Raw genomic sequence first — 19,486 nt, 5'->3', positions numbered from 1 at the left:
GTGTGAATACAAGAATTAATAGATTTGGTGGCAGGAAATTGAAGGAGTTTCCATTCGAAGGTCCAGCCTCTTTCTAGGATCATTCTTAGTTTCAGGAGCAGTTTATTCTCTACCCAAAATTTTCCTCTTTTTTAGGTACCTCTTTTTTTTTTTTTTTTTTTGAGACAGAGTCTCGCTGTGTCACCAGACGAGTGCAGTGGCACAATCTCAGCTCACTGCAATCTCCGCCTCCCAGGTTCAAGTGATTCTCCTGCCTCAGCCTCCTAAGTAGCTGGGACTACAGGTGCGCACCATCAAGCCCAGCTAATTTTTGTATTTTTAACCAATACAGGGTTTCACCATGTTGGCCAGGTTGGTCAGCTCAATCTCTTGACCTTGTTATCCATCCGCCTCAGCCTCCCAAAGTGCTGGGATTACAGGTGTAAGCCACTGCACCCAGCCTTCTAGGTACTTTTTTATCTGCCCACTTGACTCTCAGGATTAGCATTCCTCCACTGAACTATTTTTTCTATCAACCATGAGAAGGGTGTTATAGATAAAGGATGCTATTTGGAGAAGCTTTGGGGAAATTGAGAGGATGAATGAGAAAAAGTGGTAGAGTGAATCTGACTGAGAGGAATGGAGATATTAAAAAGTGATGGGAGAGAAAAGTAAAGTGATTTGTGCATTCTGATGTGTAAGGATACTTGAAAATGCTACTGGTCCCTGAAAAAAAATCATCTTTAGCAGAGGATCTACTAGAGGGGCATCATGCTGAAGCTAGGAAATCTGTTAAGGAGGAAAGTGCATCTGGGAGGGAACCAAGATGGAGTTTTTCTACTGAGTTTAATTTAATGAAATTGAAAAAAGAAACCCACTGGTTTATAACTACAAAGGTAATACCAGCTCATTGTTAATTTGGAAAATAAAAGGAAAATTAAAGAAATGAAATCCCCTTAAATTAGCTGTGGAGATGTGGTTAAAGGACAGAGATATGGGCTGAAAGAAACAGAATGAGCTCAAGAACAGAAATTGTATAGAATAGAAGTGTTTGTCAAAATGATGAATAGTGGTTACAGCATAGGGTACCTCAAAAAGATTGATGAAATATAAAGTGGGAAACAGCAGGTTGAGGTGAGCTCCTTTGAGGACAGGGACCTTGTTTTTTTCACCTGTGTTACCAGTAGTGTCTAAGAATTAGTGAGTGAGATGCATTATAAGGATTAAATACATAGATTTTTGAGTCAGTCAAGCCTCAGGTCAAAAGTCCAGTTCTGGTATCTTCTAGCAGTGTAACCTTGTACAGGGTGCTTAATTTTCTTAATATTCCTTCATGTATAAAATAGAGACAGTGGTACATATTTTGTCAAGCTAAATCAGTTAATGTATGTAAAATGCTTAGCAAGTTACATGTGATAAACCTTCAAATAGATGGTAGGGCTAACAATAACTATCAGGATAACAGTGAATTTGGGAAGGTCTTTCATGCCAGGAGTTTGGGTGAGTTAAGTATTAATAGATCCTGGAAAGAAACATTTGGCATCAGATTAAAGAAGGAAGAGACTAGGGAATGAGAAACTTGTTTGGTGGCCATTTTAATAATCCAAAGTACAAGTTGTGAAGTCCTTAACAAGAGTGGTAGCAGTAGTAAAGTGAAAGAGGGGGCAAATAGGCAATACATTAAAGAAAGAGGACCAATAAAACTTGGTAACATTTCAGATATGGAGATGGAGAAAGAAGAGTAAGAAGTCACAGATGACTTCCACTTCTGTGATTCCATGAAAGTCTCAATAGATATCTCTCTTAACAATATACCATTTTATCTTCTCTTAGCTCCTGTAATTTTGATAACTCCAAAAGTCAGGCAATGTAAGTCAGTTCCCTCTTTATAAGATTTCCCAGCCACTCCCACAGTTCAGCAGCCTGCCCTTAGCACTGATATATTGAATGTGCTATTTAGGTTGGTGCAAAAGTTATTGCGGTTTTTGCCATTGAAAGTAATGGCAAAACTGCAATAACCTTTGCACCAACCTAATAAATGAGAAGCTAAGAAACTTGTTTGTGTATCAACTGCAGCTGTGTTTGCAATGGGAAGCAAAATATACAATAAACCACCCCCTGAAGGAAACATAGTGGCTCAAGTTTTCAAATGTATCTGGGTAAGTCCATAAATTGCTTTCTTGCCTTTTTCAATCAAAAGAAAGAGATGCTATGCTGAGAATCTTGGCGTTCAAACATGGGCATACATTTTTCTCAATGACCTCTGTTCTATTTCCATGTTTTTTAACAAGCTGAGATTAACCAGTCTTCTTCTTATGTCTCTACTTAACCATTAAGTTTAAAAAAGGTAATTATCTTTTAAATTGGCAAAAGTCTTCTGAAATGTAATTATGTATAGACAGATAACTTTTTTCTTTTTTGTTATTTTTTGTTTTGAATGGCAAGTTCTTTCTTAAAGTGATAGATAAAATTATATCAGAAATATTCTGAAATTCAGTGCCTATAAAATTATATCAGAAATATTCTGAAATTCAGTGCCTATAAAATTATATCAGAAATATTCTGATATTCAGTGCCTGATTAGTTCAAAGAGTTGGAATAAGTCACTAAAAGTATGGTGTTTGAAGGAAGGTATGATAAGTTGGAAAAGGCAGAGGATGTTTTTCTGTTTGTCTCTCCCATGATGTCTATGCTCTGCCCTAGTTTGCTATTTCCAATCGTTTCAAGAACCGTTCTGGAGACATTCCAAAGCGACAGCACTGGCTAGACTGGGCAGCTGAGAAATATCCAGTAAGTTGGAAATGCAGAAACATCTTATGGCTTGATGCAGTCTTTCCTAATGTTCAAAATAATTCTATCCTACTGCATTCAACCTCCTCTCTACTGTTTTTTGGACACTTCTACTTTAAGCAAGAAAGCCATGTACAGAACTTCTAGCATTTCTGCCTATTCTTCCTCCTTTTTGCAGAAGCAACTCATTATGGATGTGAAGGCACTAACCAGGGTACTATTCCTTTATATCCCATTGCCCATGTTCTGGGCTCTTTTGGATCAGCAGGTAAGAATAGTTCTTTTGGACATTACCCCTCCTTACAGCCACTTCCCTCTCACAGGAAAGGGATTTCTCATAATAGGATCTGTTTGCCCTAGGGTTCACGATGGACTTTGCAAGCCATCAGGATGAATGGGAATTTGGTGAGTAGAAGAGATTTTCCAGAGAAGTCTATTATTTTCTTCAACATCCATATTGGGGAAAATTAATTTCTTTGTGGTTTTGCCTGAAAACTAATAAGATTTTCAGAGAAGTGCTTTTAGCTTGAAGGTACTGTGTAGGCAAAGATAAAGAAAGCTAGTTTAGAAATAAAAACCGGAATCTTCTCTTTAGAAATCAAAACCAGAATCTTCTTTTTAGAAATCAGGAACATAAAGATGAGAAAGTTTAAATGTATAGAAGGAAGTATTGAGAGACTAGCAAATGAAGTCTTACATACCTGGGATAGTGATTTTCTTCTGTCTAAGCCTATCACAGTGCACAGCAGGGACAGGTTTGAGTGGCGCTACTACACAATTGGTCTATCTCTTCAACAAGGATCACAGCAGAGGACCTGTGGGAAATGGAATATTTTGTATATATGGATATGGAAAGAATGAGAAGGTTATACATATTATTTTCTCTTTTTCCAAACTCCATTCTTTAGCCCACTCAAATAAGGTACCACCACTGCTCCCAATTGATCTTTTCCCAGATTAGTATATTATTTTTCTATCCTCTCAGTTTTCAAAAGGACAGAGTAGAATGATACCAGGGTCTTATTAGTCAGTCTATTTGGAGCCTGCAAAATATAATTTTACCTTTTCCCTTCCTCTGGTTGTCTCTTATTTACCATGGTGGTCTTCTTGTTGGCCCTCTGGAGAACAACTTTGGAAACACTATATGTCAGGGACAGTCTTCACCCTAACCATGATGTCTTGTCCTTCATATTTTTACAACCTAGAACTACAGTTGCTGAGATCAATAAAAATGCACTGACTCTATTTCCTTTCAAGTTAAGGAAAGCATAATACATAGAAAAGAATTTCTCCCTTAGGCCCGTCTGCCTGGCAAACATAGCCAGAAGCTTTCCCAAGTCTGTTCCCATCCGCCAAATAATCTTAACAGCAAAATAGTGGCCCTGAACCAAAGACCTGATGAATTTTCTCTCATATGCTTCTCACTTGCTAACTAGCAAAATTATTGATCTAGGCCAACAATTTTTTTCTTGTCTTCAGATATCATCTAAATATAATTTGTTATAATGTTTCAGGGTTTTTTTGTGCTTCAGCCGGACCAGATGCAGGTATGGGACTCTTCTATAGCCATGGGGGCTTATTTGTTTCCTTATCTATTCCTACCTCCACCTGCAGTATAAGGATTAACAACCATAATTTGATGCTTTTCTCCTTGTACACTGATAAGGGCCAAGCTTCGACATGAAAACATTCTCTTTAAGCCCCACACTTCTCCTTCAATCCCCTGTTAAGTACTTAATTTGCCACAGGTAAAGTATAAGCATTGGATTTTTTTCCATGTCAAGATAGTATAATGAAAATGTTATAAAAGACATTGTAAGGCTTGTTTTGTGAGCAATGAAGTCAAAAGAGGAAAGAGCTCACAGTAAGGCTGGCAGAAAGACAGGCTTAGAATGAAACTTGTCTCTTGGGATATTTGAAAGCTAAAATGATATGCAAGGGAAATAGGGTCTTGGGTGTAAATGGGCTGAGGAACGTGGAATCATTCTGTACTTACAATGACAAAAGTGTGTGTTGATGTGAGACAGAGTATACACAAGCAAATGAGTGCAGTGCTCACACTCATGATAGGAGAACATTTGTAGCTAATCCTTTTTGTCATGGTGTTACAGGTTCTAAATCCCCTTCTGGTTCTTATCTTCATCCCGTTGTTTGACTTTGTCATTTATCGTCTGGTCTCCAAGTGTGGAATTAACTTCTCGTAAGTGTTCACTATGCCTGTATGGATTACTCTAAATTGACTCAGTCTTTGCCCAGTTTGATAAATATTCAATGTCAGTATTTTTCTTAGTGATGATTGGTTTTGGTTTATCATCTATCTGCTTCTATTTTTCCATGTTAGACTAACTGCCTATTGACCCTGAAAAATGGGAATTAGATCTAATTAATGAGAGTCAAAGCCATTACTGTGGATTTAACTGTGTGATATTGAAGGGCCAGGTCTAGGTTTCATGCCAAACCAAAAATATGTGAAATTTAGCTCCTAAATCAACTTTCTTCTTTGTTCTTGAATGTTGTCTCTTCAGAGAAACTCAAGGCCTTTGATGACTACTAATCCCTTTAAATCTCCTGTTGTCCCTATGAAACAAATGGGGAACCTAGTAGGACTGGGAACTGAATTGTTCCCAATTACTGCCTGAAATGTTTTCTAAATAGAAGGATTAGTCTTTTTTAGAGTTTGACAAAAGAAAGTTTCAAGCCTTCTTTCATTCTTGATTTAATAGCAATTCATTTTGATGACCACTTTACCAAATGAAAATGGCCCTTTTTCACCTGTTCATTGAGCAGATGTCAGGAAGTTTAGGACCAAGTGTCATGAAAATATATATCAAGAAAAAAAAAACATTTCCCTCAAAGAGTTTATTACTTAGTAAGGGGCTAGAGCATATATATATATATATATATATATATAATGCAACTGCAACTACCACACAGGTAAAATAAGTGTCCTAAGAAGGGCCTAAGATCAAGTGCCAAGGAGATGTAGAAAAGAAAATGTCCTTCCCCTGCCAAGGTCAACAGATTTCTGCAGAGGAAAGTGATGTAAATCATGTACAGCACCTGGCATATGGTATTTGTTCAATAAACCTTGTTGTATTGTCATTATTTTTGGTATTATGACATAGTGAATAGAAAAACCATCATAAGCAAAGATGGAGGTGAGTAAATGTGGTATATCACAGACAAGAGCAGTTCAATGTGACTCAAGAAAAAGAAGAAAGAAGAATGTATGAAGAGGAGTTCTAGAAAATACCTTGAAAAGTAATTGGTCATGGAAACGTGGATTTAAGAAAGAAAAGTAATTGGGATCAAATCAGGAAAAGTCTTTGATACAGTTTGAATATTTGTACCCACCCAAATCTCATGTTGAAATGTAATCCCCAATGTTGGATGTTGGAGGGGGTGTCTAGTGGGAGGTGGTTGGATCATGCAGTTGAATTCCTCATGAATGGTTTAGGGCTATCCCGTTGGCGCTGTCCTCATGATAGTGAGTTCTCGTGAGATCTGACCATTTAAAAGTGTGTAGTATCTCCCTACCCTTCGTTTGCTCCTGCTTTCATCATGTGACATGCCTGTTTCCCCAGAGGATACAAGCCATAAACCTTGGTGGCTTCTACATGGTGTTAAGCCTGCAGGCATACAGAGTGCAAGAATGAAGAATGCTTGGCACCCTTCACCTAGATTTCAGAGGCTGTATGAGAAAGCGTGGGTGTTCACGCAGAAACCTGCTGCAGGGGTGGAGCCCCCAGAGAGCACCTCTACTAGGGCAGTGTCCTAGTCGTGACCCCCACAGAGTCCCCACAAGGGCACTGCCTAGTAGACGTGTGAGAAGGGGGCCACCATTCTCTAGACCCCAGAATGACAGACCCACTGGCAGCTTGCACCCTGGGCCTGGAAAACCACAGGCACTCAACAACCTGTGAGAGCAGCCACAGGGGCTGAACTCTGCAAAACCACAGGGGTGGAGCTATCCAAGGCCTTGGGAGCCCACCCCTTGTACCGGTGTGCCCTGAATGTGGGACGTGGAGTCAAAGGAGATTATCCTGGAACTTTAAGATTTAATAACTGCCTTGCTGGGTTCAGACTTGCCTGGGACCTGTAGCCCCTTTGTTTTGGCCAGTTTCTTCCTTTTGGGATGGGAATGTTTACCCAGTGCCTATACCTCCATTTTATTTGGGGAGTAAATAAGTTGTTTTGATTTTACAGGCTCGTAGGTGGAAGGGACTTGCCTTATTTCAAATGAGACTTTGGACTTGGGACTTTTGATTGAGTTTGTGCTGGAATGAGTTAAAACTTTGGGGGACTATTGGGAAGGCATAATTGTATTTTGCAATGTGAGAAGGACATGAGATTTTAGGGGGCTAGAGATGGAATGATATAGTTTGGATATTTGTCCCTACCAAAATCTCATGTTGAAATGTAATTCCCAATGATAAAGGTGGGGCCTGATGGGACATGATTGGATCATGGGAGTGAATTCTCATAAAGGGTTTAGCACCATTCCTTGGTGCTATCCTCATGATAGTGAATGAGTTCTCATAAGATCTGGTCATTTAAAAGTGTGTGGGCCGGGCGCGGTGGCTCAAGCCTGTAATCCCAGCACTTTGGGAGGCCCCGAGAACCAGGCAAAATCACCGGGATAAGAGGGAGATCGAGACCCATGCCCTGGCTAAATACGGTGAAAGAACCCTGTCTCCCTACTTAAAAATACAAAAAAAAAAAAAACTAGCCGGGTGAAACGAGGGCGGGCGCCTGTAGTTCCCGCTACTTGGGAGGCCTGAGGGCCAGGAGAATGGCGAACACAAACACAGAAGAAAAGAAAACGAGCTTGAGTGAGCTGAGTCGGCTCTGCACTCACGCCCTGGAGGTAGCAAGAGCGAGAACTCCGTCTCCAAAAAAAAAAAAAAAAAAAAAACGGAAGTGTGTGGCACCTCCCACCTCCTCACTACTTGCTTCTGCTTTCACCATGTGACATGCCTATTCCACCTTTGGCTCCTCCCATGATTGAAAGCTCCTTGAGGCTTCACCAGAAACTGGGAAGATGCCAACACTCTGCTTCCTGTAATGCTGCAGAACCATAAGCCAATTAAACTTATTTTCTTTATAAATTACCCAATCTCAGGTATTTCTTTATAGAAATGCAAGAACAGCCTAATGCAGTCTTTAATAATAGGCTACAGAGTTTGGATTTCATCCTTAAGAGTCTAAAGTTTAGGTATAATTGTTTCTCCTTTCCACCACAGATCACTTAGGAAAATGGCTGTTGGTATGATCCTAGCGTGCCTGGCATTTGCAGTTGCAGCAGCTGTAGAGATAAAAATAAATGTGAGTTCAGTAATTCTTAAGCTCCTTGAGGGAAGGATCATATCTTTCTTATTTGCTCTTTTTGACTTGTTCGATCATGATTTCCTGGGACCTAGCACAGTACCTTTTTTATAAGAGGTGTATCATAAGTATTTGTGATAAATAAGTAGATAGAGTGGTAAAACAGCAATGCAAAATGAGGCCCACCTCCCACCTGAGTGACTTAGAATGTATTTTCAGGGAATTCTCAAACACTAATATCCAAGATAGCCATCTCCTTAGGGAACACAGGCTTAGGTGATGCCTTTCTAGATACTCAAGTAAAAACCTTTTGGCAGATTGAATAGCCACTATTACGGATGAGGCCACAGCTGAGTCAAAAAGCATGGAGTTTGTAAGCTGGCATTGGTAGTTGCTACATTGAACTGATGTTTCCCTCTCCAAACTGCCTTTAGAGTTTTCTAAGCCAAATATTTTTCAAAGGGAGAAAACTATGTCTACTTGGCTAGTGGACTAGGCTGTCAGAAACAACTGAGATATGTGTTGTCATTGTATCTGAAGGATTATTTGTTGGTGATTCTGACATGTATTCTTTGTTCTAAGGAAATGACCCCGGCCCAGCCAGGTCCCCAGGAGGTTTTCCTACAAGTCTTGAATCTGGCAGATGATGATGTGAAAGTGACAGTGGTAGGAAATGAAAACAATTCTCTGTTGATAGAGTCCATCAAATCCTTTCAGGTGAGGTGTGTACCTGAATGAATTAGCAACTCTATATGCTATATTGATCTTGATTTTTTCTTAACATTAATTGTATCATAAGCATCCTCCCATGTCTTTAGATAATCTTTGAGCACATGATTTTAATGGGCATATAATATTCTATTCTATAGATATACCACAGTTTATTTAGACATTTCCACATAGGTATTCAGTTTTTATTATTATACATAATCCTATAATGAACATTCTTATTCATAAATATTTGTGCATACCTCTGATTATTTCTTAGGGTAAATTCCAAGAAATAAAATGACTTGGTTAAAGAAAGGAATTACTAGGTTGAAAATATTTGATGAGGTCACCTACTCTGAGATGCTACAACATTGTAATGTCCAATATGGAGTAGAAGGTGTATGTGACCTTCAATTTATGGTCTTCATTTTACAGAAAACACCACAGTATTCCAAACTGCACCTGAAAACAAAAAGCCAGAATTTTCACTTCCACCTGAAATATCACAATTTGTCTCTCTACACTGAGCATTCTGTGCAGGAGAAGAACTGGTACAGTCTTGTCATTCGTGAAGATGGGAACAGTATCTCCAGCATGATGGTAAGTTGAGGAATTGCTTGTGTTTTAAGTTGTCATCTCAAAGTAATATGACTGTCTTATCAATGCTTACCAAGGATCTGCCTGATGATCAAATTTTCTGAGTATAGGTCTTATTTCATCAGCTGTTACTGATTTTTACTTTCCTCTGTTGTAGGTAAAGGATACAGAAAGCAAAACAATCAATGGGATGACAACTGTGAGGTTTGAATGTCAAAGAGATTCCAAGCCACTCTGTTTTCTCGAATCTTGGACTTGTTCTGAACAGGAATTCCCTCTCCTAGAGTGCCAGGGGCACTGGTGTCAAAAGGCATTTTCTAGGACAGTGAGAGGCAGATAGGCTTCTTTTCTCATGTGGGATTCAAAGATGACCCTATCTGTGTAAGCCCCCTGTACTCTGGGGCATAAATTCTTTCTGCTGTATTTTATCTGTTTATCTTGCTTTCAGGAAAATAACTGAGTACTTTTCTCTTTGTGATCGTCAGAGAGAAATTTGGAAGTGAGAAAATAATCCTCCCTTCCTTTTTGATAGTTGAATATATATCTTTTAAAGTATAGTTTTTGTTATAAGCCTATAGAGGCATCATGGTATAGTACACATTTGGAGCCAAAAGACTTAGTTTTGAATCCAGATAAGGCTGAAGGGTGTTGTCAAAAGGCGAGGGACAGTTACAGAGATGGAGTACCCAAGAGGACATGTGTTCTCTGTGGCCAGTATTAGATATGAAATGGACAGATACACAGGTCTATGGCCACCAAGGTCAAGTGGTTGCTGTTGAGAATAGCATTTTAGAGGAGAACTTTTAGTGAAAAGTCTGGATTTCACTGAAGGGTAGGACAGTCATAATAACTTGCTTTTGAATATGCTTCAAAAAAAGTAAACAGCTCAAAATAAGACAATGTGAGGTCAGAGAGCCATGGACCTCCAGAGGGGCATTTTCTACGTCAGTGTAGAATGATCTAAAGTCTAGGAATCAACATTCAGGACTCTAGAAGGAACTATCCTTCTTATGCCTGGGGCCAGAGACCAAATCAAAAGCTGTCAAAACAGAAATGTACCAAAAACCCTTCCTGAGAGGACAATCTAGGTGCCAGGTTCAGAAAAATAGAAAGATGGTTCTGGAAGGGTCCAAAGTTTCTGCAGACTCCAAAACAATTATAGCAACCTACTCTGGGCTGGAAGTCTGAGTTTTGCATAAGTCACATTGGGCTTAATTTATAAGAGGTTAAGATATGGGTTTTATGTAAATACTATCATTTCTTTATGCATAATTATCTTATTTTTCTTACTAAAGTCTCAGTTGATAGATTCCACCATTATAAGGGAAATAAATTAGATACACCTAAGTTGGACTAGTGAGGAAACTCAGATTGCCATGAATGATCATGATAGTGTCCACCTAGCTAGAGGTCTGCTGAGGATGTGAGAGATAAAAGTTCAAGAAAAAGAAAGTTAGGGACAGCTAAGACTATGGATTACTTTTTACCTGTGGGATCATTCATTTGTCTAGTTAACAATATACATTATGTACCTTTTATGTGCCAGCCACTATTCTAGGCACTTAGGCACTGGGGATATAGTTATACCCAAAACATAAAAGGTCCCTACCCTCTTTAATCAGGTGTTCCTGTTTGTTTGATATGTAAATAATATCTCTGCCCTCAGGTTTGTTAACACTCTGCATAAAGATGTCAACATCTCCCTGAGTAAAGATACCTCTCTCAATGTTGGTGAAGACTATGGTGTGTCTGCTTATAGAACTGTGCAAAGAGGAGAGTAAGTGCATTGCCCCTGTGGACATTTTACTTTTGTCAATAATTGTTTTTTGAGAGCTATCTTTGTAATATAGGTAGGGAACTTAGGTGCATGTGGGCTAATTTTGTTTTGTTTTGTTTTGTTTTGTTTTGAGACGAAGTCTCGCTCTGTTGCCCAGGCTGGAGTGCAGTGGCGCAATCTCCACTCATTGCAAGCTCCACCTCCCAGGTTCATGCCATTCTCCTGCCTCAGCCTCCCATGTAGCTGGGACTACAGACGCCCACCACCGCGCCCGGCTAATTTTTGTATTTTTAGTAGAGATGGGGTTTCACCGTGTTAGCCAGGATGGTCTCGATCTCCTCACCTCGTGATCCGCCCATCTTGGCTTCCCAAAGTGCTGGGATTACAGGCGCGAGCCATCACGCCCGGCCTGCATGCGGGCTAATTTTGAGTGTAGACGCACTCCTGATCTTTTCCAACTCTTGCTTCCTTCCCTCAGTCTCACTTTTTTTCTGCACAGATATGTTGAGATCACGATTGCTGTGAAGACCACACTATATAGTTAACACAGCCCATCTCTGTATAGTTAACACAGTCCATTTCTGTGAGTTTCTCAAAGTTTATTATTGGTTTCCATTTCTACTGAAGAATGTACTTTGGAACCTTGAATTGGCACTTCATTAGTTAGAGCTTATCTTCTCAGGTTCACTGTTATAGCCTGTTCTACTAAGTCATAAGATTTGCATGAGGAAAGTTCACATGGTACTTAAGTTCACAAAAGAATATGATTTGTAACTACTTTATTTAGGTTGAATATTTTAGAAAATACCTGACAGGCTATAAAGAGCTCAAATCAGGGACAGAAGCCTGGCATGAAAATAACCCACTCCAAGAAACATTTCTCTTCAAAGATAATTAGTAGCTTCACTGCTTTCCTCACCATCAGTAGAGAGATGAGATCATTTTCACCTGGAAATGGGAATGCTTTTCTAAGCTGTGATATTTATTCTAATCTAAATTCATCCTGTTCCAGATACCCTGCAGTGCATTGTAGAACAGAAGATAAGAACTTTTCTCTGAATTTGGGTCTACTAGACTTTGGTGCAGCATATCTGTTTGTTATTACTAATGTAAGTAGCTCACGGCCACCTTCTCACCCTCTCTCCTGGGATCCTCTAGGCAGGGGCAGAAAACAAAAGAGAAGACTCTGTGGCAAAGCAGACACATATATTTATTTCTAGTGTAAGATGACAGGTTCTACAGTGACTTTATTTATTTTTATTTTTATTTTTTTAGACAGAGTTTCACTCTCATCGCCCAGGCTGGCGTGCAGTGGCACAATCTCGGCTCACTACAACCTCTGCCTCCTGGGTTCAAGTGATTCTCCTGCCTCAGCCTCCTGAGTAGCTGGGATTACAGGCACCCACGACCATGCCCAGCTAATTTTTGTATTTTTAGTAGAGATGGGGTTTTGCCATGTTGGCCAGGCTGGCCTTGAACTCCTGACCTCAGGTAATCCACCCACCTCAGCCTCCCAAAGTGCTGGGATTATAAGCATGAGTCACCACACCTGGCCCTACAGTGACTTTAGAAAGCCCACTGTCTCTGTAGGGGATGTTAAGAGATAAGATCAACAACAAGCAAAGGGTCTTGGGGAAGGAGAGACATAATTTATCTTGAGCCATGACTGTGAGATGCCACGGCCTGCTCCAGTCTCATTATGTCTCCAAGCAAACAACAGTTATTTATGAAAAAGTATTCATGTCTTCTTGACCGGCTTCATATGCAGATCTTCTTACTCTCTGGAAATTTGATCTGCTAACATGTCACAGTCTGAAATACTGAAACTGATAGTAATGTCAATCTCTACACAAAGTTTGGGGATCAGTTAATTGTGGTCTGTCAAAAACAGTTGTCCTAGCAGTCGGGGCAGGGTACCTCTGATTTTAATTTTGATGTCCATCTTGACTTTAATTTTGTTATTTCATTACTATTCACACTGTATTAAAGACTAAAAGATAGTGAATAAGAAAAAGAACATTTCTGGAGGTTTGATGAGAACCCGATCTATAAAGTTCTATTTATTTTACTAATTAATTAATTTAATTAACTTGATCCCTTTGGTGTGCCATTTTTATAACAGCTTTATTGAGATATAATTCATATACCATAAAATTCACCCACTTAAAGTATCCAATGATTTTAAATATATTAGTATAGTCAATATATGTTAATAAGTATTCATTATATAGAAGGAATATATATCCAATAATATATATTCAATGGTTTTTACTATATTCACAGATTTGTGCCATTTAGGAATACTTTTTGTCACCCCTCCCAAAAAATAACGTACCCATTAGCAGTCATTCCCCATTTCCTCTTAAACCACTAGTCTACTTTGTCTATAAATTCTTCTATTCTGGACATGTCATATAAATGGAATCATACAATATGTGCTATTTTGTGTCTGGCTTCTTTCACTTAGCATGTTTTTCAAGGCTCTTCCATGTTGTAGCATGTATCAGTATTTCATTTCTTTTTATTGACGGGTAATATTCCATTGCATGGATATAATACATTTTATTTATTTATCAATTGATGTACATTTGAATTGTTTCTACCTTTTGACTCTTGGGAATAATGCTGTTATGAACATTCATGTACAAGTTTTTATATGGACATATGTTTTCATTTCTTTTGGATAGGTAACTAGCAGTGGAATTGCTGGCTCACATGGTGACTCTATGTTTAACCATTTGTGGATTTTTCCAAAGTGACTGCACTGTTTACATTTCTACCAATCACATGTATGAGTTGCAATTTTTCTACATCTTCACCAACACTTGTTTTCTGTCTTTTTATTATAGCCACTCTAGTGTGGGTGTGAAATGGCATCTCATTGTGGTTTTCATTGCCATTCCTCTGATGGCTAAAGATTTGGAGCAGTTTTTCTTGTCTTTATCAGTCATTTGTGTATTTTCTTTGAAGAAGTATCTCTTCAGATCCTCTGCCTAATTTCTAATTGGGATATTTGTATTTTTTATTAGTTGTAAGCATTCGTTATATATTTTTAGATATATCTGTTATCATATATAATTTGCAAAATCTCACATTCAATAGGTTGTCTTTTAACTTTCTTGATGGTATCTGTTGAAGTAGAAAAAGTTTTAATTACGATGAAGTTCAATTTATCTATTTTTTCTTCGGTTGATTGTGTGTTTGATGTCATACCTAATCCAAAGTCATAAGAATCTGTGCCTATGTTTTCTTCTAAGAGTTTTATAGTTAATTCATTTTGAGATAAATTTTGTATATGGTATAAGGTAGGGGATCCAGTCTCATTCTTTTGTATGTATACCTCTAGTTGTCCCAGGACAATTTCTGGAAAAAACTATTCTTCCCATATTAAATGGTCTTGATGTTTGTGTCAAAATTCAATTGATCATAAATGTAAGGCCATTTTTCTGGACTCTCAATTCCATTCCATTGATCTGTATGTTTATCCTTGTGCCAGTACCGTACTGTCTTGATTACTGTTGCTTTATAGTAAGATTTGAATTCAGAGAGTATGAGTCTCCAGGCTTCTTCTTTTTTAAGATTGGTCTGCCCATTCTGGGTCCCATGAATTTTCATATGAATTTTAGGATCATCGTAAGATCAGAAGCCAGCTGGGATTTTGATAGGGATTTCACTGAGTCTGAAGATCATTTTAGGGAAGAAGTATTGCCATATTAACAATACTAAGTCTTCTGGTCAGTGAACATGAGATGTCTTTCTATTTATTTAGGTCTTCTTTAATTTTTTTCAACAGTTTTTTGTAGTTTATTTTCTTTTATTTAGACATGAGGTCTCATACTGTGCCCCAGGCTGGAGCACAGTGGCACCATCATAGCTCACTGTAGCCTTGAACTCCTGGGCTCAAATGACACTCCTGCCTCAGCCTCCTGAGTAGCTAGGACTACAGGCATGTACCACTGCTCCTGGTTAATTTTTTATTTTTTTGTAGAGATTGGGGTCTTGCTATGTTGACCATGCTGATCTCAAACTCCTGGCCTCAAGCAATCCTCCTGCCTTGGCTTTCCAAAGTGCTAGGATTACAGGTGTGAGCCGTCATGCCCAGCCTAAGGTTCCTTTTTAGAGACAGGGTCTTGCTATGTTGCCCAGGCTGGTCTCTAACTTCTGGCCTTAAGTGATCCTCTCTCCTCATTCTCCTGAGTAGCTGGGATTATAGGCATGAACCGCCATGCACAGAACTTGTTATTTTCAGAGTATACATTTTACATTTATTTTGTTAAATTTATTCCTACTTACTTTATTCTTTTTGAAGCTGTGGTTAATGGAATCCTTTTCTTAATTTCATTTTCAAATTTTTCATTGCAACAGTTTACTTTTGTATATTGATTTTGCATTGTGCAATCTTGCTGAACTTATTTATTAGTGCTAATGGGTTTTTTGAGTGGATCCCTTAGGCCTTCTACATAAAAGATCATATCATCAGCAAATAGAGATAGCTTTACTTTTTCATTTTCAATCTGGATGCTTTTTATTTCTTTTCCTTGTCAGTTGCTCTGGCAGGAACCTCTAGTACAATATTGAATAGAAGTGGTGAAAGCAGAAATACTTTTAGGGGAAGAGCATTCAGTCTTTTATTAAGTGTGTAACCTGTGGATTTTTCATAGATACTCTCAGACTGAGAAAGTTCCTTTCTATTCCTAGTTTGTTGGAGAGTTTTCTGTTTGTTTGTTTTACCATGAACAGGAGTTGAATTTTATAAATGCTTTTCCTGCATTTATTGAGATGGTAATGTGTTTTTGTCCCTTATTTTACTGATACAGTGTATCACAACAATTGATTTTTAGATATTAAACCAACCTAATTCTATTAACCTCCTCCTCCACCTTCTTCTCCTCCTCCTTCTTTCTTCTTCTCTCTTAGAAATAGGGTCTCGCCCTGTTGCCCATGATGCAGTGCAGTGCTGCAATCATAGTTCACTGTAGCCTGAAACTCCTGGGCTCAAGTGATCCTTCTGTCTCAGCCTTTCAAGTAGGTGGGACTACAGACATGTCCTACCCTGATGAATTAATTTAAAAAAAATTTTTTTTTAAAAAAGAGAAGAGGTCTCACTATGTTGACCAAGCTGGTCTCTAACTCTTGGACTCAAGCGATTCTTCTACCTCAACCTCAATCCAAGTGCTTGGATTACAGGCATTAACCACTGTGCCTGGCTGTAATTCTATTAATTTTCTAGGGCTGCTGTAACAAAGCACCACAAGCTGAGTGGCTTATGGGATAGAAATGCATTGTCTCACAATTATGGTGGCTAGAAGTCTGAGAAGAAGGTATTGGTAGGACTGGTTCCTTCTGAGGGCTGTGAATAATCTGTTCCATGCTTCTGCCATGGCTTCTGGCAATTTGCTGGAAATATTTGGTATTCCTTGGTGTATAGAAGAATCATCCTAATATCTGCCTTCATCTTCACATGGTGTTCTTCCTATGTATCCGACTGTGTCCAAATTTACCCCCCTTTTAATAAGGATACCTGTCATTGGATTAGACCCACCCTAATGACCTTATTTCAACGTTACTAATTACATGTATAACAAATCTGTTTCCCAATAAGTTTATATTTTGAGGTACCTGGTTTTAGGACTTCAACATACAAGTTTTGGGGGACATGATTCAGCGCATGATGCTTGTGTTCCTGGTGTTATTCCATTTTCTGTTTCTTCTGTCTCTCATATGCCACTCAAGATAGAGGCCATATGTATTGTTTCTGAATACCAGGATCTAATAAGCATCTACAGTAGAGGCCATAAATTATAGGTCTGGAGGCCCAATTTCTTTCATAGTCCTGTCTTGTTTGGCCTGCACAGTATTGACAAAAATAACAAAAGAATTAATTGCCAATAAATTCAAGACATTACACCTAAGAAGTTGTATTACTAACATTTCTTGGGAAAAAAAAATCAGAAGATTTCCTAACAGCTATTACTGTGTCAACTGTCTGGTGCTGTAGTGGCTGTGCCATTGAGATGGGACCTGTGCTGTCCAGTTCATCATAGGCCTCATCATTTCCTTGCAGCCTCTTTCATTGACTTAATTACCTGCCTATGAGCATGTAAGTATCTGACTTTGATTTAGAAGCTCTGGCCATAGTCTCTTCTTATGCTGAGAAAACACAAACAGATGCCTAGGTATTATTTACACTGTCAGCTAAAGGAAAAGAAGATTCCTTTATCTTACTATTTTAGACCCAATGACCATTTGATTCAGAGGATTAAGGGCATTTAGATGTCAAAGACTTTTCATCTGAAGGACTTTTGACCATGACATTTTAACTGTGCTGTTTTGTCTCATGTATCTGGATATTACACCTAATTCCTGATAAAAGTTTTACTTCAAGAAATATATTCATATGGTTAGGCTTTGTGTCCCCACCCAAATCTCATCTTGAATTATAATCCCCATAATCCCCACATGTCTAGGGAGAGACCTGGTGGGAGGTGATTGGATCGTGGAGGCGCTTTCCCCAATCCTGTTCTTATGATAGTGAGTGACTTCTTATGAGATATGATGGTTTTATAAGGAGCTCTTCCCCCTTTGCTCCTCACTCTTCTCTCTCCTGCCACCATATGAGAAGGTCCAAGCTTGCTTCCCCTTCTGCCATGATTGTAGGTTTCCTGAGGCCTCCCCAGCCATGTGGAATTGTGAGTCAATTAAACCTCTTTCCCTTATAAATTACCCAGCCTTGGGCAGTACTTTACAGCAGTGTGAGAAAGGACTAATACATACATATAATTTTTTCTTCTGTTTTCTTTTTGAGCCCCTTCAATAAATATACATATAATTTTCAAAATGTTATTTCATTTGTAATAAAAGATATTAGTAGATACAACATAAAACCAACCATAGCTAAAAACATAAATATAGTTAAAGTACTTTTACACTAAAGAAACAAAAGTTGATTGTGGGATCACATATATTTGGTAATACTAACAAAAACTTCACCCTGAAAAAAATCTCTTTTGAACCAAAATTTTACAGAAAAATACATCTTTTTTTTTATTATTATACTTTATGTTCTAGGGTACATGTGCACAACGTGTAGGTTTGTTACATATGTATACATGTGCCGTGTTGGTGTGCTGGACCCATTAACTAGTCATTTACATTAGGTATATCTCCCAATGCTATCCCTCCCCTCTTCCCCCACCTGACAACAGGCCCTGGTGTGTGATGTTCCCCTTCCTGTGTCCAAGTGATCTCGTTGTTCAATTCCCATCTATGAGTGAGAACATGCCGTGTTTGGTTTTCTGTTCTTGCGATAGTTGGCTGAGAATGATGGTTTCCAGCTGCATCCATGTCCCTACAAAAGACAAGAACTCATCCTTTTTTATGGCTGCATAGTATTCCATGGTGTATATGTGCCACATTTTCTTAATCCAGTCTGTCATTGATGGACATTTGGGTTAGTTCCAAGTCTGTGCTATGGTGAATAGTGCCGCAATAAACATAAGTGTGCATGTGTCTTTATAGCAGCATGATTTATAATCCTTTGGGTATATACCCAGTAATGGGATGGCTGGGTCAAATGGTATTTCTAGTTCTAGATCCTTGAGGAATCACAACACTGTCTTCCACAATGGTTGAACTAGTTTACATTCCCACCAACGGTGTCAAAGTTTTCCTATTTCTCCACATCCTCTCCAGCACCTGTTGTTTCCTGCCTTTTTAATGATTGCCATTCTAACTAATGTGAGATAGTATTTCATTGTGGTTTTGATTTGCATTTCTCTGATGGCTAGTGATGATGAGCATTTTTTCATGTGTCTGTTTGCTGTAGGAATGTCTTCTTTTGAGAAATGTCTGTTCGTATCCTTTGCCCACTGTTTGATGGGGTTGTTTGCTTTTTTCTTGTAAGTTTGTCTGAGTTCTTTGTAGGTTCTGGATATTCGCCCTTTGTCAGATGAGTAGATTGCAAATATTTTCTCCCATTCTGTAGGTTGCCTATTCACTCTGATGGTAGTTTCTTTTGCTCTGCAGAAGCTTTTTAGTTTAATTAGATCCCATTTGTCAATTTTGGCTTTTGTTGCCATTGCTTTTGGTGTTTTAGACATGAAGCCCTATTGCTTTTGGCGTTTTAGACATGAAGCCCTTGCCCACACCTATGTCCTGAATGGTATTGCCTAGGTTTTCTTCTAGGGTTTTTATGGTTTTAGGTCTAACATTTTAGTCTCTCATCCATCTTGAATTAATTTTTGTATAAGAAGTAAGGAAGGGATCCAGTTTCAGCTTTCTACTTATGGCTAGCCAGTTTTCCCAGCA

General features: G+C 38.6%; 1 protein-coding gene across 1 annotated transcript in view; it reads left to right on the top strand.

The window, feature by feature from the left end:
- Positions 1–19,486, top strand: part of SLC15A2 (solute carrier family 15 member 2) — a 52,473-nt gene that overhangs the window by 27,633 nt on the left and 5,354 nt on the right. The window contains exons 7-18 of the mRNA XM_017890936.1: positions 2,056–2,138; positions 2,683–2,769; positions 2,948–3,037; positions 3,130–3,174; positions 4,284–4,316; positions 4,881–4,969; positions 8,013–8,094; positions 8,677–8,811; positions 9,241–9,405; positions 9,560–9,606; positions 11,069–11,179; positions 12,192–12,288. Of these exons, the coding sequence (XP_017746425.1) occupies positions 2,056–2,138; positions 2,683–2,769; positions 2,948–3,037; positions 3,130–3,174; positions 4,284–4,316; positions 4,881–4,969; positions 8,013–8,094; positions 8,677–8,811; positions 9,241–9,405; positions 9,560–9,606; positions 11,069–11,179; positions 12,192–12,288 (1,064 nt within the window). The remainder of the gene's footprint in view (positions 1–2,055; positions 2,139–2,682; positions 2,770–2,947; positions 3,038–3,129; positions 3,175–4,283; positions 4,317–4,880; positions 4,970–8,012; positions 8,095–8,676; positions 8,812–9,240; positions 9,406–9,559; positions 9,607–11,068; positions 11,180–12,191; positions 12,289–19,486) is intronic.

Source organism: Rhinopithecus bieti, unplaced genomic scaffold, assembly GCF_001698545.2.
Source record: "Rhinopithecus bieti isolate Rb0 unplaced genomic scaffold, ASM169854v2 scaffold_759, whole genome shotgun sequence".
NCBI classification, from domain to species: domain Eukaryota; kingdom Metazoa; phylum Chordata; class Mammalia; order Primates; family Cercopithecidae; genus Rhinopithecus; species Rhinopithecus bieti.
The sequence above is the reverse complement of the archived record's forward strand: the minus strand, read 5'-3'. Positions and strand labels throughout refer to the sequence as shown.